The 25,384-nt window shown below is 44.6% G+C and overlaps 1 protein-coding gene across 2 annotated transcripts in view; it reads left to right on the forward strand.

The window, feature by feature from the left end:
- adgrl4 (adhesion G protein-coupled receptor L4) overlaps positions 1-25,384 on the forward strand; it is a 119,365-nt gene that overhangs the window by 76,239 nt on the left and 17,742 nt on the right. For both annotated transcript variants that reach the window (XM_068036342.1, XM_068036343.1), the window contains 3 exons: positions 1,281-1,484; positions 2,434-2,654; positions 5,121-5,187. In XM_068036342.1, the coding sequence (XP_067892443.1) occupies positions 1,281-1,484; positions 2,434-2,654; positions 5,121-5,187 (492 nt within the window). The remainder of the gene's footprint in view (positions 1-1,280; positions 1,485-2,433; positions 2,655-5,120; positions 5,188-25,384) is intronic.

Here is a 25,384-nt window from a genome sequence, read left to right on the forward strand (position 1 = left end):
AAAAATACTTCACTGGCTGATATTCGCGTTGGGAGGTTCTGACGTCCTGAAGTCATGAAAGGCACTACACAAATGCAAGTCTTTCTGACTGGTCTCTCAATGCATTCGTCTCATTCAGCTTAGTGGGAGAGTGGTCATGACAGTGGACAAGGTAACATTCTTTGCCCTATTAGAAGCTAGTATCATTCTCTGCCAGTGGATATGGCCTGTGGATCAGTAGCAGTGTTGTGTGCGTGACTCTGATATTACTCTAATCTTAAATTCCAGAACACATCTCACCCAAATCAATCTCAGCTTCTTCAATTCTGAATTGTTGTTGAGAATAATCAATCAGTTTGCTTAACACTGATATTTGAGAGAATATGAAACATTGATTTAATCTTTTCTAACATACTGATGGCTAAGTTCATTGCTATGACCACTTCAACAAGACCCATGTTTATATAACCTGGGAAACAGATGAACAGAACAAATCATTGTTGGTTAGATGACTTGCAGGGTTTCTTGTCCCATTCTATTTTTGCTCTTGTTCTCCAAAAGCTTTCTGGAGGGATGGGATTCAATGTGTGCCAGGTATCTCACTCAAGTCTCTTCCCAGTGTTTTAATCCTGAATGATCAATGCTGGTGGGCAATTCGGTGGTGGAGAATATCAGACCTGAGCCCACATGCATACACATGAAGTGAGCTGTTGTGCTCTGGAACTGCCTGAGAGGGTGGTGGCGGCAGATTCAACAGTAACTTTGACAAAGCAATTGGATATGTACTTCAAAGGGAAGAAAAATCACAGGACCATGAGGAAAGAGCAGGGGAGTGGGGCTAATCGGATAGCTCTTCCAAAGAGCCGACACAGGCACAATGGGACAAATGGCCTCCTTCTGAGCTCTGCCATTCTATAATTCTGACTGACATATATCAAGCTGACAGCAGAAGAAAGATCAAATTCAACTTATACAATTGCATTGTTATTCTGTTCAGTCCTGTGGCGAGGAAATTGCTCCAGATATGTGTGAGAGCAAACTTTGGAACCTCTCAACCATCTGACAATTTCATTGCCCACTGTGTGAGCTCCTCTACATCATGGCTGCTAATGGAAGCTCCATTGTACATTATAATTAAATTTCCCTTTGCATCCAGCATTCCACTGATCAGCTGCTTGAATGTCATTCCACGGGGAAAATCAGTTGTCTGCTAGGCTGGGAAGGGGAGAAGTAGAATCGTTTTATGCAAAAAAATATAACCTGCAAAATGTTAATGCTATTGACTCTTAACTCCCTTGCAGGATGTCCTACATAATAATATCCTGAAACGGATCACCCAACTGGGAATTATCGTGTCCTTGATCTGCCTGTCAATGTGCATCTTTACCTTTTGCTTCTTCAGTGAGATTCAAAGTACAAGGACAACCATTCACAAGAATCTCTGCTTCAGCCTTTTTATTGCAGAGCTGCTGTTTCTTATTGGGATTAACATGAACAGCAATAAGGTAAGGAGTGCATATTAACATCCCACTCCCCACTGCCCCACCCCCAACAAAAAAGATATTTCAAAGTGGTCATTCAAATCATTCCATTCAGGGCCTCCAACTTCCCATCTTGTGCAACATCGGATGGTTTTCCTTTCTGCTGCCCTCTCAATGCTGACTTATAGAGATAGACATCTGACTGGGCAGGGAACAGCAAGGGAATTGTTGCAGTTGTGTGTTCCTTCTCCCCTCTATCACCACCACCTGCCAACACCCCAACACCCCCCCCCCCACCGCACCCCAACCCCCCCCCCCCCCCCCACACACACCGACCCCCTTCGATCTCCAATTTTCCTCTCTGCTCTCACTATCATCGGGTGTAGCACAAAAACTGAGCTTAGATTGGTACTGAAATCCTAGGCTTCAGGCCTGTGTCTTCTTGAACTGTGGGTGCTGGGAAATTAACTCCCCTTGGAGGAACACTGGATCACAAAATCACTTTGCAAATTGGCAACCTCACGAAAAGTGGTCACAGTGGCGGTAGGGGCTGAGATCCCCTAGTTGGTGTCAGGATGAAGGGAACATTACTCCCCATCTAACACTACTGTACCTGATCTGAGAATACTCGAGGTTGACAGTGGGGAATCCAAAAGGGAGCAAAAATAGTCTGTTCCCCGGAATTAACATCCCCCCCATTTGATGAGTGCAAGATCTAAAAAAAACTTTTAAAAAATAGAATTTACAGCTGATTGAAGCAAAGTCAGATTTGCATCATACTTGCATAACTCATCATTGGAGTGTTATTCAGTATCCCAGTGGGAGTTTGAGATTGCAGTTTTACGTGGCGCAAGTGAGTCACTAGAATATTCTTCTCAAAGCTGATGGCAAAATGGAGAAATTTCATGACTAATATTGAAAAGCAACATTGACGTTTATTACAGCTGTTTTGTGTCTTTTTTTGGCTCCTCAGCTTGTCTGCTCTATTGTAGCCGGATTACTTCATTACTTTTTCTTGGCTGCTTTTGCTTGGATGTGCATTGAGGGTATACACCTTTACCTGATAGTCGTCGGGGTGATCTACAACAAAGGGTTTCTCCACAGAAATTTTTACATCTTCGGTTATGGCAGCCCATCCATTGTTGTGGGGATCTCGGCAATTCTTGGCTACAAGTATTATGGCACCGATAAAATGTAAGTACTTTGTAAGTGTTGTTTCAACAACTTGCATTTATATAGCACCTTGAACATAGTTGAAAACGTCCCAAGGTACTTCCCAGGAGTGATTATCAAATATAAATTTGACACTGAGCTACATAAGGAGATGCCTGACTTTCTAACTCTCTCTCTCCTCTTTTAAGACACTTTTTAAAACTTACCTCTTTGACCAAGCTTTTTGTCACCTCTTAATATCTCCTTATGTGGCTCGATGACAAGTTTCTGTTTGATAATGCTCCCATGAAGCGCCTTAGGCTGTTTTACTAAATTAAAGGTGCTATATAAATGCAGGTTGTTGTAGTTGATATTAGGATAAGTGACCAAAAGGTTAGTCAAAGAGGAAGGACAGTCTTAAAGCAGAAGAGAGAGAGCAGTAGAGAGGCAGAGAGGTTTAAGGAGGGAATTCCAGAGCTTAGATCTAAGCTGCTGAAGGCATGGTGGGCAGAAAGAAGTGAGGGATGTGCTTGGAGCATTGTAGAGCTGGAGGAGATTACAGAGAGAGGGAGGGGGAGAGACCATGAAGGGATTTGAAATTAAGGATGAGAATTTTATAATTGAGGTGTTCCTGGACTGGGAGCTAATGTAGGCATATTAAGACTGTTAAAAGACTTGCATTTATATCGCACATTTCATTACCACCAAACATTCCAAAGCATTTTACAGCCAATGAAAAATGTCTTGAAGTGTAGTCACAGCTATAATACAGGAAGCACAGCACGATCCCACAAGCAACATTGTAATAATGCCCAGCTAATATGATTTTTGTAATGTTGGTTGAGGGATGAATATTAACCATAATACAATGTCATGAAATCTTTCACATCCACCTGAGAGAGTAGATAGGGCCTCAGTTTAACATCACAGCTAAAGACAGCACCTTCTATAGTGCAGCACTCCCCAAGAGTGTAGCGCTCAGGGCCTAGAACCACCAACCTTCTGAGCTAGAGGAAAAAGTGCTATCCGCAGATCCACAGTTCACTGCCGTGATATGGATGGACTTGACCTTAGTGATAGCAATATAGAGAGATGTGTAAGATGGCAGAAGTAAAATACATCTTGGGTGCGAGGGTCTAACGGGTGATACCGATTGGCTTTTGACTTTTATGGGAAGGAAAATAGCCTGGGTTTAAAACTGGCTTCTGATTTGCTAGTGTTGGTTTTGTGATACTGGCCAAGATGAACTTTAACCCCAGCGAATTGTATTGACGAGGGTGAGATAGAACACGAAGGCACATTGTAGGATAAGGGGTACTGGTCATGACCAATTTAGAAAGTTCCTTTTTTACAGACAGAATGACCAACGCAAAGGGGAGATTTAAGGATATAGACTTGCCTCTGAGTTACAAGGTTCTGGGTTCAAGTCCCCCTCTAGGACTTAAGCACAAAAATCAAGACTGACGCTCCATAGGAACATTGGAACAGGAGTAGGCTATTCAGCCCATCAAGCAGTGCATTACTAAAGGAGTGCTGCATTGTTGGATGGGACATTAAACTGAGGTCCCACTTGGTCTGTCAGACAGATGTAAAAAATTCCATGGCACTCTTTCAAGGGAGTTATCTCCGGTGTCCTGGCCAATATTTATCATTAATCAACATCACAAAAAACAGATTATCTGGTCATTGTCGTATTTCTGTTGGTGGGAGCTTGCTGTACGCAAACTGGTTGTCGTGTTTCCTACATTACAACAGTGATTACATTTCAAAAGTAATTAATTGGCTGTAAAGTGTTTTGAGATGTTTGGTGGTTGTGAAAAGCACTATATAAATGCAAGTCTTTTTGTTTGGTAGAAAAGGCAAAACCCTTTGGAATCAATTAGCAAAGAAATGGATGGCGTGTTTAGACGGGCTGTACGTCTTTCTACGTGACTGAGCCAAGATGGGCCAAATGGCCTTCCTTATCCCTATCTGCCTTGTGACCTCATGATGTGGCAGTGACTCCCTGAGCCTTACGGACGAGGAAGGTCCAATATTTGATACCTGGGCTATACTCAGTTCCAATTAAAGTGGCATTACAATTGACTTGCTTGCTTCTGGGCCTCAGAAGGGGAAAACCAACCAAGGTTTCTACTGATCATTATCCTGTCTAGAAAGTGTGTACACATGTGTGTGTTGAGGGACAACAGGATTGGACTTGGCTATGATGCCCACATTGGTGGAATAGCCAACACCCGCCATCTAAGCCCATGTGTGAAGACTGGATTTGTGCAGGACACAGAGAACTGCTCTTGAATTCATCACCATGGGTGGATGGCTTGGGCAGCGCGGGAATTAAATTCCGACCTGCGCAACCTGCAGGGTTTAAAGCTTCACTGGAAGCACGGACAGGCAAAATGATCTCCACTGTCTTCCAGAGAGAAGGGGAGAAAATTGACAGGCTATGTGGAGGAAGAAAATAGTCGCGATTATTTTCTCATGATTATTTTCCCTTTCTTTCTCTCACAGCTGCTGGCTCAGCACAGAAAACAACTTTATATGGAGTTTTATTGGGCCGGCATGTTTAATCATTCTGGTAAGTTTAACTTTTCAAACCAAATACTAAAGTTTCATAGAGTCTCTTAACCTATGATCCTCCTACTTTCATCGCACATTTGTCTGCAATGAAGGGACTGCGGGTTTCCAATTTCAGCAACAAATATAAAAGCCTTAATTATATCTCACTCACACTGAGATGGAAACCAAAGCCAACATTACAAATAAGGGCATTGACCCTTTCTTAACAGAATCAACAAGAGTTGTCACTCTGTGACATCCTACTGTCTCTTGTTTTTGTGCCTATATGTGTTGAAGAACTGCTTGCTATTGATGATCATGAAATTTGATAAGAAACAGTTTGAATGATGGAAATAGAAAAGAAAATAGCTGGAACTACATTGGCAAAGAGTCTCTTGGCTGGGCATTGACTGCCCAATGTCAGATCTGCTGTGTACAAGCTAGGCCATTCAGGAAGGGAAAACAGGAACCACTCTTTCCACACAAAGGGTACTAGAAATGTGGAACTCTCCAAACTCCATTCCCTAGCTGCTGACTCCATCCCTCTCCTGGCAACAGTCTGAGATTAAGCCAGTCTGTTCAGCACTGCAGTGTCACATTTGACCTAGAGATGAGCTTCCAACCTTATATTCATGCCATCACTAAGACTGCCTATTTCCACCTCTGTAACATTGCCCAGTTTTGCCCTGTCTCAGCTCATCTGCTACTGAAACCCTCATTCATACCTTTGCTACCTCTGGACTTGACTATTCCAATGCACTCCTGGCTTGCTGACCTACCTTGGCTCCCAGTCAAGCAAAATCATGATTTTAAAACTCTCATCTTTATTTTCAAATCCCTCCATGGCCTCACATCTCCCTATCTCCATAATCTCCTCAAGCCCCACAACCGTCCAGGATATCTGCGCTCCTGTAATTCTGGCCTCTTGTGCATCCCTGATTTTAATTGCTCCACCATTGATGGCCATGTCTTCAGTTGCCGAGGCCCCAAGCTTTGGAATACCCTCCCTAAACCTCTCTGCCTCTCCACCTCGCTTTCCTCCTTTAAGACACTCCTTAAAACTACCTCTTTGGCCAAGCCAACTTCCTTATATGGCTTAATGTCATATTTTGTTTTATAATGCTCATGTGAAGCACCTTGGGACATTTTATTACTTTAAAGGTTCTACATAAATATAAGTTGTCATTGTTGTTGTTGGTATGAGCCCACAAATTAACAGATTACTGAATTTAGTTTTGCAAGATGGGATTGCAATTTCACAATCTATGAGGTTGCTGGTCCAGTAATTAACCATGACATCCAACCTCATCCCTTCAAATCATTTAGCACAAATGAAGCGCTTGGGGGCATTTCTGAGAGACTCAATGATACGCCATATAAATAAAAATTCTTTCTTTGAAAGTGCAAGGGACAGGAAGGAAGCTAAAAGCTAGTCTAATGATGGCCCATGAAACCATTGTCGATTGTTGTAAAAACCCATCTGGTTCACTAATGTCCTTTAGGGAAGGAAATCTGCTGTCCTTACCTGGTCTGGCCTACATGTGACTCCAGACCCACAGCAATGTGGTTAACTCTTGCATGCCCTCTGAAATGGCCTAGCAAGCCACTCAGATGTACCTAACCGCCACGAGGTCAATAAAAAGTAATGAAACCGCACGGACCACCTGGCATCGACCTAGGCACCAGAAACGACAACGGCAAACCCAGCCCTGTCGACCCTGCAAAGTCCTCCTTACTAACATCTGGGGGCTTGTGCCAAAGTTGGGAGAGCTGTCCCACAGACTAGTCAAGCAACAGCCTGACATAGTCATACTCACGGAATCATACCTTACAGACAATGTCCCAGACACTGCCATCACCATCCCCAGGTATGTGCTGTCCCACCAGCAGGACAGACCCAGCAGAGGTGGTGGGACAGTAGTATACAGGAGGGAGGGAGCTGCCCTGGGAGTCCTCAACATCGACTCCGGACCCCATGAAGTCTCATGGCATCAGGTCAAACATGGGCAAGGTAACCTCCTACTGATTACCACCTACCGCCCTCCCTCAGCTGATGACTCAGTACTCCTCCATGTTGAACAGCACTTGGAGGAAGCACTGAGGGTGGCAAGGGCACAAAATGTACTCTGGGTGGGGGACTTCAATGTCCATCACCAAGAGTGGCTCAGTAGCACCACTACTGACCGAGCTGGCCGAGTCCTAAAGGAAGGGTGCAGTCACAATGTTGGGGGTTTTCTACAGGCCTCCCAACAGCCAGCGGGAGGTAGAGGAGCAGATATGTAGACAGATTTTGAAAAGATGTAAAGGTAACAGGGTTGTAGTGGTGGGTGATTTTAACTTCCCCTATATTGACTGGGACTCACTTAGTGCTAGGGGCTTGGATGGGGCAGAATTTGTAAGGAGCATCCAGGAGGGCTTCTTGAAACAATATGTAGATAGTCCAACTAGGGATGGGGCCTTACTGGACCTGGTATTGGGGAATGAGCCCGGCCAGGTGGTCGAAGTTTCAGTAGGGGAGCATTTCGGGAACAGTGACCATAATTCCATAAGTTTTAAGGTACTTGTGGATAAGGATAAGAGTAGCCCTCAGATGAAGGTGCTAAATTGGGGGAAGGCTAATTATAACAATATTAGGCAGGAACTGAAGAATTTAGATTGGGGGTGGCTGTTTGAGGGTAAACCAACATCTGACATGTGGGAGTCTTTCAAACGTCAGTTGATAGGAATCCAGGACCAGCATGTTCCTGTGAGGAAGAAGGATAAGTTTGGCAAGTTTCGGGAACCTTGGATAATGCGGGATATTGTGAGCCTAGTCAAAAAGAAAAAGGAAGTATTCGTAAGGGCTGGAAGGCTAGGAACAGACAAATCCCTTGAGGAATATAAAGACAGTAGGAAGGAACTTAAGCAAGGAGTCAGGAAGGCTAAAAGGGGTCATGAAAAGTCATTGTCAAACAGGATTAGGAAAAATCCCAAGGCTTTTTATACGTATATAAAGAGCAAGAGGGTAACTAGGGAAAGGGTTGACCCACTCAAGGACAGAGAAGGGAATCTATGTGTGGAACCAGAGGAAATGGGCGAGGTACTAATTGAGTACTTTGCATCAGTATTCACCAAAGAGAAGGACTTGGTGGATGATGAGCCTAGGGAAGGGTGTGTAGATACTCTCAGTCATCTCATTATCAAAAAGGCGGAGGTGTTGGATGTCTTGCAAAGCATTAAAGTAGATAAGTCCCCAGGGCCTAATGGGATTGACCCAAGAATACTGAGGGAGGCAAGGGAAGAAATTGCTGGGGCCTTGACAGAAATCTTTGCATCCTCTACAGGTGAGGTCCCAGAGGACTGGAAAATAGCCAATGTTGTTCCTTTGTTTAAGAAGGGTAGCAAGGATAATCCAGGAAATTATAGGCTGGTGAGCCGTACGTCAGTGGTAGGGAAATTATTAGAGAGGATTCTTTGGGACAGGATTTACTCCCATTTGGAAACAAATGAACTTATTAGCGAGAGGCAGCATGGTTTTGTGAAGGGGAGGTCGTGTCTCACTAATTTGATTGAGTTTTTTGAGGAAATGACAAAGATGATTGATGAAGGAAGGGCAGTGGATGTTATCTATATGGATTTCAGTAAATCTTTTGACAAGGTCCCTCATGGCAGATTGGTACAAAAGGTGAAGTCACACGGGATCAGAGGTGAGCTGGCAAGATGGATACAGAACTGGCTCAGTCATAGAAGACAGAGGGTGGCAGTGGAAGGGTGCTTTTCTGAATGGAGGGATGTGACTAGTGGTGTTCCGTAAGGATCAGTGCTGGGATCTTTGCTCTTTGTCGTATACATAAATGATTTGGAGGAAAATGTAGCTGGTCTGATTAGTAAGTTTGCGGACGACACAAAGGTTAGTGGAGTTGCGGATAGTGATGAGGATTGTCAGAGGATAAAGCAGGATATAGATCGGTTGGAGACTTGGGCGGAGAAATGGCAGATGGAGTTTAATGCGGACAAATGTGAGGTAATGCATTTTGGAAGGTCTGATGCAGGTGGGATGTATACAGTAAATGGCGGAACCCGTAGGAGTATTGACAGGCAGAGAGATCTGGGCATACAGGTCCAACGGTTACTGAAAGTGGCAACGCAGGTGGATAAGGTAGTCAAGAAGGCATACGGCATGCTTGCCTTCATCGGTCGGGGCATAAAGTATAAAAATTGGCAAGTCATGCTGCAGCTGTACAGAACTTTAGTTAGGCCACACTTAGAATATTGCGTGCAATTCTGGTCGCCACACTACCAGAAGGACGTGGAGGCTTTGGAGAGGGTACAGAAGAGGTTTACCAGGATGTTGCCTGGTCTGGAGGGCATTAGCTATGAGGAGAGGTTGGATAAACTCGGATTGTTTTCACTGGAACGATGGAGGTGGAGGAACGACATGATAGAGGTTTACAAAGTTATGAGCGGCATGGACAGAGTGGATAGTCAGAAGCTTTTTCCCAGGGTGGAAGAGTCAGTTACTAGGGGGCACAGGTTTAAGGTGCGAGGGGCAAAGTTTAGAGGGGATGTGCGAGGCAAGTTCTTTACACAGAGGGTGATGAGTGCCTGGAACTTGCTGCTGGGGGAGGTGGTGGAAGCAGGTACCATAGCGACGTTTAAGAGGCATCTTCACAAATACATGAATAGGATGGGAATAGAGGAATACAGACCCCGGAAGTGCAGAAGGTTTTAGTTTAGGCAGGCATCAAGATCGGCGCAGGCTTGGAGGGCCGAATGGCCTGTACATGTGCTGTACTGTCCTTTGTTCTTTGTTCTTTGACATAGCTGCTAGACTGGGTCTGCGGCAGGTGGTGGTGGAACCAACACAAGGGAAAAACATACTTGACCTCGTCCTCACCAATCTGCCTGCTGCAGATGCTTCTGTCCATGACTGTATTGATAGGAGTGACCACCGCACAGTCCTTGTCGAGACGAAGTCCCACCCTCACACTGAGGATACCGTCCGTCGTGTTGTGTGGCACTATCACCGTGCTAAATGGATAGATTTCGAACAGATCTAGCAATGCAAAACTGGGCATCCATGAGGCGCTGTGGGCCATCAGCAACAGCAGAATTGTACTCAACCACAATCTGTAACATCATGGCCCGGCATATCCCCCACTCTACCATTACCATCAAGCCAGGAGACCAACCCTGGTTCAATGAAGAGTGCAGGAGGGCATGCCAGGAGCAGCACCAGGCATACCTCAAAATGAAGTGTCAACCTGGTGAAGCTACAACACAGGACTACTTGCGTGCCAAACTGCGTAAGCAGCATGTGATAGACAGAACTAAGCGATCCCATAACCAACGGATCAGATCGAAGCTCTGCAGTCCTGCCACATCCAACCGTGAATGGTGGTGGACAATTAAACAACGAACTGGAGGAAGTGGCTCCACAAATATCCCCATCCTCAATGATGGGGGAGCCCAGCACATCAGTGCGAAAGATAAGGCTGAAGCATTTGCAACAATCTTCAGCCAGAAATGCCGAGTTGATGATCCATCTTGGCCTCCTCCTGAAGTCCCCAGCATCACAGATGCCAGACTTCAGACAATTCAATTCACTCCGCGTGATATCAAGAAATGAATGAAGGCACTGGATACTGCAAAAGCTATGGGCCCTGACAATATTTCGGCAATCGTACTGAAGACCTGTGCTCCAGAACTTGCCGCGCCCCTAGCCAAGATGTTCCAGTACAGCTACAACACTGGCATCTACCCTGCAATGTGGAACATTGCCCAGGTATGTCCTGTACACAAAAAGTAGGGCAAGTCCAACCCAGCCAATTACCGCCCCATCAGCCAACTCTCAATCATCAGTAAAGTGATGGAAGGTGTCATTAACAGTGCCATCAAGCGGCACTTGCTAAGCAAAAACCTGCTCAGTGACGCTGAGTTTGGGTTCCGCCAGGGCCACTCAGTTCCTGACCTCATTACAGCCTTGGTTCAAACATGGACAAAAGAGCTGAACTCAAGAGGTGAGGTGAGAGTGACTGCCCTTGACATCAAAGCAGCATTTGACCGAGTATGGCATCAAGGAGCCCTAGCAAAACTGAGGTCAATGGGAATCAGGGGTAAAACCCTCCGCTGGCTGGAGTCATACCTAGCGCAAAGGAAGATGGTTGTGGTTGTTGGAGGTCAATCATCTGAGCTCCAGGACATCACTGCAGGAGTTCCTCAGGGTAGTGCCCTGCGCCCAACCATCTTCAGCTGCTTCATCAATGACCTTCCTTCAATCATAAGGTCAGAAGTGGGGATGTTCGCTGATGATTGCACAATGTTCAGCACCCTTCGTGACTCCTCAGATACTGAAGCAGTCCGTGTAGAAATGCAGCAAGACCTGGACAATATCCAGGCTTGGGCTGATAAGTGGCAAGTAACATTCGCGCCACACAAGTGCCAGGCAATGACCATCTCCAACAAGAGAGAATCTAACCATCTCCCCTTGACATTCAACAACATTACCATAGCTGAATCCCCCATTATCAACATCCTACGGGCTACCATTGACCAGAAACTGAACTGGAGTAGCCATATAAATGCCATGGCTACAACAGCAGATCAGAGGCTAGGAATCCTAGGCGAGTAACTCACCTCCTGACTCCCCAAAGCCTGTCCACCATCTACAAGGCACAAGTCAGGTGTGTGATGGAATACTCCCCACTTGCCTGGATGGGTGCAGCTCCAACAACACTCAAGAAGCTCGACACCATCCAGGACAAAGCAGCCCGCTTGATTAGCACCCCATCTACAAACATTCACTCCATCCACCACCAACGCACAGTGGCAGCAGTGTGTACCATCTACAAGATGCACTGCAGCAATGCACCAAGGCTCCTCAGACAGCACCTTCCAAACCCGCAACCTTTACCAACTGGAAGGACAAGGGCAGCAAATAAATCGGAACGCCACCACCTGCAAGTTCCCCTCCAAGTCACACACCATCCTGACTTGGAGCTATATCGCCATTCCTTCACTGTCGCTGGGTCAAAATCCTGGAACTCCCTTCCTAACAGCACTGTGGGTGTACCTACCCCAAATGGACTGCAGCAGTTCAAGAAGGCAGCTCACCTCCACCTTCTCAAGAGCAATTAGGGATGGGCAATAAATGCTGGCCTGGCCAGCATCGCCCACATCCCATGAATGAATTTAAAAAAAGGGAGTATCTGCACCTTCTGTAAATGGCCCCCAATCTCTTTAACACAGCTGTTTTTACATGAAGTTTGAAAAGAAAGATTGAACTTGCATTCATATAGTTTTTTTTTAGCTTCCCCAGGATGCGTTAAAGTGCTTTACAGCCAATGAAGTACTTAACTACTGTTGTAATATTGGGAAGCGCAGCAGCCAATTTGTGCACAGCAAGGTCCCACAAACAGCAATGAGATAATGATCAGATAATCTGTTTTTAATGATGTCAGTTGAGGAATAAATATTGTCCTGGGCACCGGGGAGAACTCGCCTGTTCTTCTTCAAAATAGTGTCATGGGATCTTTTATAACTACCTGAGAGGGCAAAGAGGCATTGGCCGGTTTCTGGTATTCAGGTCTCCTGAGGCACTAACATCTGATTAATCTCAAAATAAAGGCTTCTTTTGACTCTCTTACACTTTTGAATTGAGTAACTGTTTCAAGCCAATTCCCTTTAGATCGTTCATTGGTGTCGGCTGATTAAATATTTTATTAAACTGACAAAAGGACACAAATGAATAAAAGAACTTTAAATTAATGCGTTACCGAGGCAACAGCTTTGCATTATTTGCTCATTTGTAAGTCAATTGCTGCTGTTCAGGCTGCCCAATGTCTGCTGTTAGTTAACAGCTCACCTCAGTAATTCTTCACTGCTGAAGGCTTTGCCTGCGAGAGCACTGAAACAATGGGGGACAAATTCAACCTCCCTTTGCTCGGTTATTTTTGGGGAGGATGAAAAATTAGGGTTGGGGGGAATGAATTTCCGGTTCCAATCTCTCATGTCCCATCACCCCCGGAAATGAGCTGGCTGCCAACTGAGAAGGGCAGCATCTCAAAAGTATATGGAAATTGGAGTCGCATCGCCAGTTTTAGGAACTCGATAAAAAATAGATTTTCCACTAGGTTGATCTTGGACCGAACGTACTCTGATCAGTTCTTCCAGGTATTCGGCCGCCTAACTAGCAGTCCTTAAAGGGCTGCCCAGAAAAATAGTTTCCTATCTCCTGGCTTTACAAAAATAATGCGTGCCTCTATAGGCCCAGGCTAATACCCCTCAGCTTTGTCTCCCACCTGTCATAAAAAAAAGTTGTATTTCACCACCTCAGGACGTTGCAAAGCATTTTACAGCCAATGAAATGGTGCTACTGTTGTAATCAAGGGACAGGTCAGCCGGTTTGAGCACAATAAGGTTCCACTAACATGAATGTGACAACAACCACATAATCCCTTTTAGGTGTTAGTTGAGGAACAAATATTAGCCAGTACACCAAGGAGAACTCCCCTGTTTCTTCAGATTAGTGCCGTAGGATCTTTTACATTCACCTGAGAGGGTTAGACAGGGCTTCAGTTTAACATCGCATCCAAAGTCGGCACCTCCGACAGTGCAACACTCCCCCAGTACTGCACTGGAGTGTTGGCCTAGATTATGTGCTCAAGTCTTTGGAGTGGGGGCTTGAACCCACAACGGTCTGAGTCTGAAGCGAGACAGAGTGCTAGCAACTGATTCACGGCTGACATCTACTTTATAGACCCAAGTGGGGCAGGCTCAGCATCAGAAATGGCTGAAATTCCGAAGGCCCTGATTGGTGAGCGCAACTCACTGGTTTCATGCAGATGAGGACCCAGTGCAAAACTTTGACCCTGCAGTCATCAGGCCAGGCCTCTTCAGAAACTTCACTCACACCACATCGTGCCACACTTTTCGTGCCGGATGCCGGTGCGAGTTGCAGTTCCTCCCCCCCGGACATCCTCTGCGCTACCCCAACCACACACCCACCCCCCAACCCCCCACATCCCCACCCCTGGTCCCTCACAGAGTTTTACCCCTTTATCTATCTTCATCTGTTTACCTATTAAGAAAAGAAAATACATTTCAGCTTATTAAAACATTGCGAGCTTCAGTTTCAAAGTCCCTGTTCTTATTTACTGAAAATATACGAAACATCTAATCCCCTGAGCGAAACTGTAATTAAATCATTTCTGTACAGGATGAGCCATCATTCTGGGCAAAACATCTGCTATCGAACGATCATCTCAATGCCTGCCTAGGTAATATGTGAAACACTCGGAAATAATTGGTGCAGAATGAGTTTATGTCAAGCGATAGAGCAGTATATTGCATTCTACCGAGAATATTACAATTATTAAATTATTAAGATATTAAAATTACTTTTAAAAAAAATCAGCTTCCCTTATAAGTCAATGGACCACTTTTCAATTTAAAGAGGTAATACCTGGGACAAATCAGAATCTTCTCGGATTTCATTTGAAGTATTCGAGAGGGACTTTAAAAGAATCAGGGCCTGATTCATCTCTTTAGCTACCATTATAAGAATAAGATAACTATTGAATCATACAGCACAGAAGGAGGCCATTGTGCCTGTGCTGGCTCTTTCATAGAGCTATCCAATTTGTCCCATGTCCCTCCTCTTTCCCGATAGACCTGTAATTTTTTTTCCCCTGGAAGTGTTTATCTGCTTCCACCAGCCTTTCAGGGAGTGCATTCCAGATCACAACAAATAGATGTGTCAAAAAAAAAAATGTTTCCTTGTGTCACCTCTGGTTCTTTTGCCAATCACTTTATATCTGTGCCCTCTAATTGTCCCATTTTGACACTGGGAACAATGACCGCTAAATTTGGCTCCGTAGCGCCAATAGTTTTGGTGCTACGGGAGCTGGTTAATGTAAAAAATGTCATTAGCGCCACTCACTACTTCCGGTGCGGGACGCGCTAAACGCCATGTTGTTGAGGGCATTAGCATGGACGTTGTGGGAATACACCAGAAGCATGTAGAACAGGCAGATTGTGACGTCAGTCAACATCTAACACTGACTTGACAACCGACCTACCATTTTGAACCTCACCGCTCAGCTTAATGTCCTCTCTTAAACACGCACAGCTGAACATGTGCTCAGCAGCACAAGGAAACCCCCTCCCCACCGGCGCTATTCAAAGGCCTCATCATCCAACTTTCAGGTTAGTTACTTTTTGCTGTAAACTTGCTCTTGCTGAGTCAATGAAAGTGCTGGGTCATTGGAGTATTTGTAGAAAGTTGGTGAAGTCTGCAGGAAGTGGGGTCGGATGTTGGAACGTGTTGTGTGCTTCTCATGGGCCTCTGTGTACAACACCTGCTCCCAGCCATGCAGCAGCAGAGGGAGCTGGAGCAAAAACAGCAAAGGCAAGATGCTCACAGAAAGAGGAGTAGAGGACTCAGCAAGAGGACTTATCCTCCGAGGGTCTTCAGGGAGCACTTCTACCTACACCTATGCCAGGAGCAGTGTGTTCGGCAGCTGCACTTCACCAAGGAGGTGGTCACAGAACTGTGCCACGTCTTAGAACCAGAGCTGCAGCCCTACAGCAGGGTGAGGATGGCACTGCCAGTTGCCGTCAAGGTGACTGTGGCCCTGAACAGTTTCACCAGCGGATCCTTGTAGTCTGGAACAGGCGACATAGAAGGTTACAACACAGAAGGAAGCCATTTGGTCCATCATATCCGTGCCAGTTCTCTGCAAGAGCTACACAGCTAGTCCCACGCCCCTGCCTTTTCCCAAAGTCCTGCAAATTTTTCTCTTCAGATAATTATCCAATTCCTTTTTGAAAGCCAAGATTGAATTTGCCTCCATTACACTCTCAGGCAGTGCATTCCGGACCCTAACCATTCGCTGCATTAAAAAGTTTTTCCTCATGTCGCCTCTGGTTCTTTTCCCAATCACGTTCAATTGGTGTCCTCTGGTTCTCGGCCCTTCCACCAATCAGAACAGTTTCTCACTATCTACTCTGTCCAGACCCCTCATGATTTTGAACACCTCTATCAAATCTCCTCTCAACCTTCCCTTCTCTAAGGAGAACAACCTCAGCTTCTCCAATTTATCCACGTAACTGAAGTCCCTCAGCGCTGCAGCCATTCTTGTAAATCTTTTCTGCACTCTCTCCAATGCTTTCACATCTTTCCTAACGTGTGGTGCCCATAGCAAACATCTCGTAGTTCACTCTCCATCTCTGCATCCAGGAAGGTCTGCAAGTACACTCATGGAGTTCCACACTGGAAAGGATGGCTCCAAGCTCTGCACAAAACCCTATGCCAAATTGGGGCACGAAGGTGCACATCACAACAGATTGTGGGATGAGGATGAATTGGGATGTGAGAAGGTGCATAAGGCAGGAACACACCATCATCCTTGATGGCTTCAGTGACATCCCTGGTCATGGCCTCAGTAACAGCTGTTCTAATTATCGTCAGCACCATCTCCACCATAGGGATCAGCACATGCGGCCATTACGGTCTCCTGCCAGTTTCCGCCTATTATGGGTCACCTTGTCCTGCAAAAGGGAGGGAAGTGTGTCAGTGAGTGTGGCGTCATGTGTTTGAGTGATGTGCCTGCCACAGCTGAATAGCTGACAGTGTGTGCAAGCTGTGAGATGTGTGTGTGAGGCTTGCAGCAATGCTAAGTGTGTGTGGGTGAGCTGAAGCTATGAATGTGAGGTTTGAGTCACAGTTGTTGCTGGTGAGTGAAGGAGGTGTGGTAAATGGAGCATCATGTGAGGCTAGTGGTGCATTGGTGGAATATGGCATGGAAGGATACATTCACTTACCTCAACCATTTGTGTGAGGTCATTGAGCTTCTTCCGGTACAGCATCCAGGTCCTCGGGACCAGACTGGTGGTATTGACCGCCATGGCCACCTATTCCCATTGCCATCTGAGCACTTGTCTGGAGGCCTCCTGGACCCCTGATGGAAGAGAACCTTTGTCCTCCTGTTGAGCTCCTGCACCAATGACACCAACGCGGCATCCTAAAATCTGGGGGCATACTTTCTTGCCTGCTGTGCCATTTTGGGTCCTTCCTGAAGGTCTTTAACTATTATACAAGCAGTTTCAGCCCCTGCTTCAGCCAGAATGCACCTTGCCTTTAAAAGTTTAAAAGTTTGCATGATGCCTGCATGACCTCAATCGGGCATGGGGTAATCACACATTGCGATTCCCACATCTAATTTTCCAGGGAGATCCAATTTATCCCTCAGTTTCTCCTTATTTACTCTATTAAAACCCTTCATGATTTTGAACACCTCTATTAAATCTCCCCTTTAAACTTCTCTGCTCTAAGTTGAAAAATCCCAGCTTCTCCAGCCTCTCCACAGAACTGAAGTCCCTCATCCTTGGCCCCATTCTAGTAAATCTCTTCTGGACCAGCTCCAAGGCCTTGACATCCTTCCTGAACTGTGGTGCCCTGAATTGAAATCCAGGAACTCCAATATTCCAGCTGAGGCCCAAGCAGAGTTTTATAAATATTGAGCCACAGTGGCTCAGTGGTTAGCACCGCAGCCTCACAGCTCCAGGGACCTGGGTTCAGTTCTGGGTACTGTCTGTGCAAGTTCTCTCTGTGACCGCGTTGGTTTTCTCCGGGTGCTCCGGTTTCCTCCCACAGCCAAAGACTTGCAGGTAATAGGTAAATTGGCTGTTGTAAATTGCCCCTAGTGTAGGTAGGTGGTAGGGAATATGGGATTACTGTGGGGTTAGTATAAATGGATGATTGTTGGTTGGCACAGACTCGGTGGGCCAAAGGGCCTGTTTCAGTGCTGTATCTCTAAAAAAAATAAAACTTCCTTGTTTTTGTCCTTTATTCCTCTAGGAATAAACCCAAGGATCCAAAATGCTTTTGCATAATACTTGCAATTCTATAACAACTTGCATCTATATAGTACCTTTAACATAGTAAAATGTCAAGATGCTTCACAGAAGCAAAATCAGACAAACTCTGACACCAAGCCACATCAGGAGATATTGGGATGGTGACCAAAAACTTGGTCAAAGAGGTAGATTTCAAGGACCGCCTTAAAAGAAGAGAGAGAGGTAGAGAGGTGGAGAGGTTTAGGGAGGGAATTCCAGAGCTGTGGGCCCAGGCAGCTGAAGGCATGATCGTCAGTGGGGGAGCGATGAAAGAATTGGATGTGGGAAGAGATTTCGGAGTGTTGTAAGGCTGAAGGAAGTTACAGAGACAGGAAAGGGGTGAGGCCATGTCGGGATTATGTAGTATTCCACCACATTAAAGAAAAAAGCTTTGTGCATTGGATAAGGACTGTGGATGGGTCAAACCGAATGACTCAAATGGGCATAGTTGAACCAGGACAATGACGCACCCATGGTTTAATCTTGCAGTACAAACAGCAAGAGATTAGCAAAAGGAAGAAAAGTTTTGACCATTTGATATTGCCGTTTTAACCATGCCAACAAAAAAACTATGGATTATTTTTAGCATAATCTCACTGTGATAATTAGCTCTCTTTGACAAAGATAAGTGACATCTTCCCATGATACACCCAGGAAAAAACCTCGGTACTTTCGGTACTGTCACGCGGAACCATAATTAGTGCAAGCTCTTGACATGTTTCAGCTGCAGCCATCCATATTAATGCGGGAGAACTTATGCTTTCCGCTTTTCTCGTTTGATGTTGCAGACAGCGCTGCTTTTCCATCTCATAAATATTATACCCACAGCTAAATTAATCCCCCAGCAGTTGGGAAGCTCCGTTGAAGGATGGCGTTTTCAAAGCTTGCTCATTTGTGTTTTAGCACAGCAACCTGACCAGTGTTTGGTACGGGATTCACAAAAGGAAGTCCCAAAAAGCTCTAGGAGCTGCACAAAGATGCCATGTTCTACCTTATGATCATGTCCAGACATCAGAAATAGATTCCATTGAATGCAATGATCTATTTCAAACAGGAAGGGCTGTAAAGGAAGATCAGATATACTTCCGGAGGATGATTTAGAGTGCAGTGGCTGAGTGGCAGACACTGATCTAAGAGATGTATCTGCAGGGTGGGACATAAATTCAAGCGTTATACTGCTGTCAAACCCATATACTCTCCATCACCAAGGCTGCCTACTTTCAACCCTGTAATATCCCCATCTCTGCCCTGCCTAAACTCATCTGTTGCTGAATCCATAATCCAATCTATTGTTACTTCCAGAATCAACTATTCCAATGTTCTCCTGGACTGCCTCCCATCTTGCTCCCCCCCATAAACTTGAGCTCTAAAGCACTGCTGCCAATATCCTAACCCACACCAAGTCCTGTTCACCCGTCACCCCTGTTGATCAATGACCTACATCGGCTCCTGGTCTGGTAATGCCTCAATTTAAAAATTCTCATCCTTGTTTTCAAATCCCACCATGGCTCACCCTTCCCGATCGTTATAACTTCCTCCAGCCTTACACTGCCTGAGGACTCTGTATTCCTCCAATTCTGGCCTCTCAGGCATCTCTGACTTTAATCCATCCACCATAGATGGCTGTGCCATCAGCTGCCTAGGCCCCAAGCTCTGAAATTCCCTCCCAAACCTCTCTGCCTCTCTACATCTCTCTGCTCCTTTAAGACACTCCTTAAAACCAAACTCTTTGACCAAACGTTTGGTCATCCGTGCTAATATCCCCTTATGTGGCCCGGTGTCAAATTTTGTTTTGTAATGCTCCTGTGAAGCGCCTTGGGATGTTTTACTATGTTCAAGCAGCTATATAAATGCAAACGTATAAATGTTGCTGCTGTGCCTTGCACTGAGCTCAACAACATCCCCCCCGGCTCCTTAGTTTGTTAAGTTTAGGAAAGCATCTGTTGAATGGGCCATCTTTGAAGCCTAACTTTGAATTGGGCCAGAGTTATACTGCACCTGTTGTGAGGCCAAAATGGTGTGGAACCAGTCGTGGAGGGTTGGACTGAGCTTACCTCTCTTGGCTTCACCCGCACTGAGGACCCAAGCCGGGTAACCCACTGCTTCGGCCACACACCCGCACAAGAGTAATGGTTGTGTTAGTGGATTAGTAATCCAGAGGCTTGGACTTAGAATCAAGAGAACGGGTGTTTAAATCCCACTATGGCAGTATGAGAATTTGAATCAGTTCACAGAGGAAAAAAGTGGAAATAAAAACCTGGTATCAGTAACAGTGACTCGGAAGCTTTTGGATTGTTGTAAAAACCCATTTGGTTCATTCATGTCCTTTAGGAATGGAAACCTAAGTTCTTACCTGGTTTGGCCTATATGTGACTCCAGTACCACACCAACAAGGTTGACTTGACTGCTCTTTGAAGTGCTATGAAAGAATCTGGCCATAATGAAGGGTTATAAGGTTCAAAGAATAATTTTCTTATAAATGAGGGATTAAAAATTTAGAAAGGGGTTCATCTTCCTAAAGGTTAAACAATTTCACTTCTACAATATTAAAAGCCTCGGTGAAAAGTCTTGCCTCATCTTAGAACATAAAGGCAGCTTCTGATAAGAGGGATTCGCTCCCTAATGTCACAAAACGTACCACACAGTAAAACATTAATAACATAGTTTTGCAACCGTCACGAAAGCTACCACAGTGTGATAGTTGATAAGATGGCTTTTTGCTGACAGCCCTCAATGACAGCTGAATTTTTGACAAAACTAACCAATGCAAAAACTGAAAACACAGTTAGATGATTAATGCAAAATTGACAGTCATGAAGCTTGCAGTTTACCTTTCTTAGAAATTGAAAAGGGACAGACTTTGCCTAAAAATTAATAGTTATAAAACCTTTCTTAGCAATCAAAGAGGGTGGATCGTAACTAAAAATTAACAGTTATACAGCCTTATTTGGGAAATAAAGGTGAACAAACTTAGTTACTATGTGCTAAGCTATGTAATAGGTTGGCAATATGAATTTTGCTTTGGCCGAGTTCAAAGCCATGTTTTTATAGTACGTAGTGGGTCAGGGCCACCTGAGTGATGATAAATTAGTTATGCAACTTGAAACACACTATAATTATTGGGAGCACATATTGGATTTTAAGATTCATTAGACACGCTCCAACGTCTGTCATGGTAAAGGTATGACTATTGGAGTGAGGTGATGATAGTTCTCCCCTTGACTAGGACAGAAGTATCTCGCTAACTCTATAGTCTTCAACTTGGGGATTTAAGATAAATGTTACTGTAATAATTGATGAATATCCTTGTTATGACCAGGTGAGAAAGAAGTCTAGGGTTTCCTTTCAGCCTTCACCTGGTCTTACTGTAACAGGGTTTTATTTTTAAACACACTGTGTTTTTAGCTCCCCCTAGGTGAATCCTTGTTTACTGCTTTCCAATTTTAAGGTAAAGAAACAAACAGTATTTCTTAGGTTTAAAGAAGAAAAGTGAAATTTTATTAAACTTAAACTCTAATTTGGTTGATGCCTCCGAATACATGATGATCCCATGCTAGCATGCATGTGCAATACACACATGCAAATGGAGACAGAAAAGAGCAGAAGAAAAATTAAAGTGGAAAGGTTTGAGGCAATATCTGAAGAGTTGTTGTTGCAGTTCTTCGATCTCACTGTAGAGTACTTTTGTAGGTAGATTTTGCTTTTCGTTGGGGCCCAGTATTCTTCTGAAGCCTTGTTCCTGTAGGAGACTTTTCTCTCTTGGGGTTTATGTGTCTTCAGTTGGTTTTTGGAGTTCCGTGAAAAAGAGATGGGAGCAGAGAGGAGAGGCTGTGATGAGCCAGCACGAAAGGTCTTTTCAATCCAGGAGCAAACAGCTTTCTGCAGGCTTTTAGTTCAAACTCTGCAATTCAGAAAAAACCCAGACTGCCAAGCAGGTTAGTCATGTGACTAATTGGTTTGACAAGTCTGTTTGTGGATTGTACTGGAGTAGGGGATAGCTCCTTTGTCTACAAACACTGTCTGTTGATATGCAAAAATGTCTTTCCAGCCAGGGGCCTGGCAACCGCTTGTATTTTTTTCCCAGCAACATTTTGAAATTTAATATCCATGTGGCGAAATTAATATGCCTCGTTCTTGGCAGATGGGGCCTGCATGACAATCCTACTTAAATATTTTACTGTAACAATATTTAGATTTAAAAATTGGATTCTCTACTAGAAACAAACATACGAACATATGAATTAGGAGCAGGAATAGGCCACTCGGCCCTTCGAGCCTGCTCCGCCATTCAATATGTTCATGGCTGAACTGATTACTCCACATTTCCACCTACCACTGATAATCTTCCACCCACTTGCTTATCAAGAATCTATCTATCTCTGCCTTAAAAATATTCAAAGACTCTGCTTCCACCGCCTTTTGACGAAGAGAATTCCAAAGATTCACGACCCTCTGAGAGAAAAAATGTCTCCTCATCTCTGTCTTAAATGGGCGACCCCTTATTTTTAAACAGTGACCCCTAGTTCTATCTTCTCCCACAAGGGGAAACGTCCTTTCCACATCCACCCTGTCAAGACCCCTCAGGATCTTATATGTTTCAATCAAGTTGCCTCTTACAGGATTATGCTTTCTTTCTCTTCCTCGAGCTATTAATGTTGCGATTGACTATCTCACCAACCTTGAATTGCATGTTTGGTTCTTTTATAATTTAGAATTTATATTGCCTCACATAATCTTCTGTATTGCTAACCCGTGAACCCATCTCCATACACTCTTTGGTGAGGAGGCACTTTACTGAGGAGAGATTCCTGGACTCTCATAATATCCAGGTTATTATAATCTGGCTGACACTTGTGAAAAAGGCTATCTGGAGGACATAATATTCTCAGCTGGTTCCTTTCCTTTAGGGAGAGTTAGATCACTGCTTCAGACCCATTCAAGTGTCTTTGGAATCTGTCTTTCTCAATTTTAAGTGACTGATCATCTGAGAAGTATGCCTGATTCAGGATAGCACCAAAAAGGGGCTAGGATTATAATCCACCACAGTGCCTTAGAAAGCCACTCAGCTGTATCAAACAGAAGTAGGCCCATCATCACTAGCTCAGGGTTCCAATAAATGCCAGCCTTGCCAACAAGACCCACATTGCCAAGAATTAATTTTTGAAAAAAATTGACTTAGCCTGAGATGAAAATTAACCTCACAACCAGAGGCAAGACCAAAAGAAATAAAAATCAAAAAGTGCTGGAAATACTCAGTAGGTCTAGTCACTGACCTAAAATGGTAACTTTGCTTCTCTCTCCCCAGATGCTGCCAGATCTGTTGAGTATTTCCAGCACTTTTTGGTTTTATTTCAGATTTCCAGCATCTGCAGTATTTTGCTTTCAGGCAAGACCAAAAGAACTCTGTTGAGAAGGAGAAATTAAAAATAAGTTTTTTTTATGTGTTTCATGGGATGTGGGCATAGCTGGCTAGGCCAGCATTTATTACCCATCCCTAATTGCCCTTGAGAAGGTGGTGGTGAGCTGCCTTCTTGAACCATTGCAGTCCTTATGAAGTAGGTACACCCACAGTGCTGTTAGGAAAGGAGTTACAGGATTTATCCCAGCAACAGTGAAGGAACGGTGATATAATTCTAAGTCAGGATGGTGTGTGACTTGGAGGGGAACTTGCAGGTGGTGGTGTTCCCACGTATCTGCTGCCCTTGTCCTTCTAGTTGGTAGAGGTAGTGGGTTTGAAAGGTACTGCCTGAGTTGCCTCTGTGCATTGCTGCAGTGCATCTTGTAGATGGTACACACTGCTGCCACAGTGCGTCAGTGCTGTCAGTTTGTGGATGCAGTGCCAATCAAGCGGGCTGCTTTGTCCTGGATGATGTCGAGCTTCTTGAGTATTGTTGGAGCTGCACCCATCCAGGCAAGTGTAGAGTATTCCATCACACACCTGGCTTGTGTCTTATTGATGGTGGACAGACTTTGGGGAGTCAGGAGGTGAGTTACTCACTGCAGGGTTCCTAGCCTCTGACGTGCTCTTGTAGCCACAGTATTTGTATGGCTACTCTAATTCAGTTTCTGGTCAATGTAGCCTCTCGGATGTTGATGGAGGGGGATTCGGCAATCGTAATGCCATTGAATGTCAAGGGGAGATGGTTAGATTGTCTCTTGTTGGAGATGGTTATTGTGTGGCGCGAATGTTACTTGCCATTTATCAGCCCAAGGCTGGATATTGTCTAGGTCTTGCTGCATTTCTACACGGACTGCTTCAGTACCTGAGGAGTTGTGAATGGTGCTGAGCATTGTGCAATCATCAGCGAACATCCCCACTTCTGACCTTATGATTGAAGAAAGGTCATTGATGAAGCAGCTGAAGATGGTTGGGCCTGGGACACTGCCCTGAGGAACTGAGGATCAGGCGTTTCAAAGGGGTTTTATGGTTCACATGGGTTGGAGAACAAAATGACAACAATGAAGCAGGAAATAATGGCGGAAGAATAAATCAATGAAACAAAATGAAAATGAAATAACCTCTGGGTTGTTATGTAATGGATCAACAATATTAATTTTGCTTTGGCCCATTCTGAAGCCACTTTCCTCACATACATTGGGGGTCAGGGCCTCCTGGGTGATGATGAATTGTACTTGCTCATTGGTAAGTGAACTTGAGTGTGGCCCCTAATGGGAGCAAGCAGCAAATACACTCCAGGCTCTTCTCATATACTGAATGTTGTATCTAAAGGGAATTTTCTGGAGAGTCTGAAGTAAAAGCAGACATGATATTACCACACCAACTTTATCGGGAAAAACAGTGAGCACCTTGTAAAGTTTTGTTTGAACCATTTATTGAAGATGAAAGGAACCAGCCAGAGATCCTCTCTCCTTGAGCACAATGTGGGGCACAGCTGGCAGTATGACTTGAGTCTGCTGACTTTACATCACACTCCACAGCGTATCGGTACTAAATAGCCCATTAAACAAGCTAAAATAAAAAGTGTTGGCTGAAGCATAAAAGTGTCTCACCTCTGTTCAGTTCAATCATTTTGTTGCTATGTTTGTTGGGGCTATATCAAAGATTGAACAGGCTGGGACTGTTTTCCCTATAAAAGACAAGACTGAGAGATGATCTGATAGAGTCTTAAAATTATGAAGGGGGTTTGATAGGGTAGACATAGAGAAGATGTTTCCATATGTGGGTGAGACCAGGACTAAAAGTCATAGATATAAAATAGTACTAATAAATCCAATAAGGAATTAAGAAGAAACTTTTGAACCCAGTGAGTTGCTTGAATGTGGAACTCACTACCACATGGACTAGTTGAGGTGAATAATATAGACGTAATTAAGGGGAA

The sequence above is a fragment of the Heterodontus francisci genome, chromosome 8 (assembly GCF_036365525.1).
Source record: "Heterodontus francisci isolate sHetFra1 chromosome 8, sHetFra1.hap1, whole genome shotgun sequence".
In the NCBI taxonomy this organism is placed as follows: Eukaryota; Metazoa; Chordata; class Chondrichthyes; order Heterodontiformes; family Heterodontidae; genus Heterodontus; species Heterodontus francisci.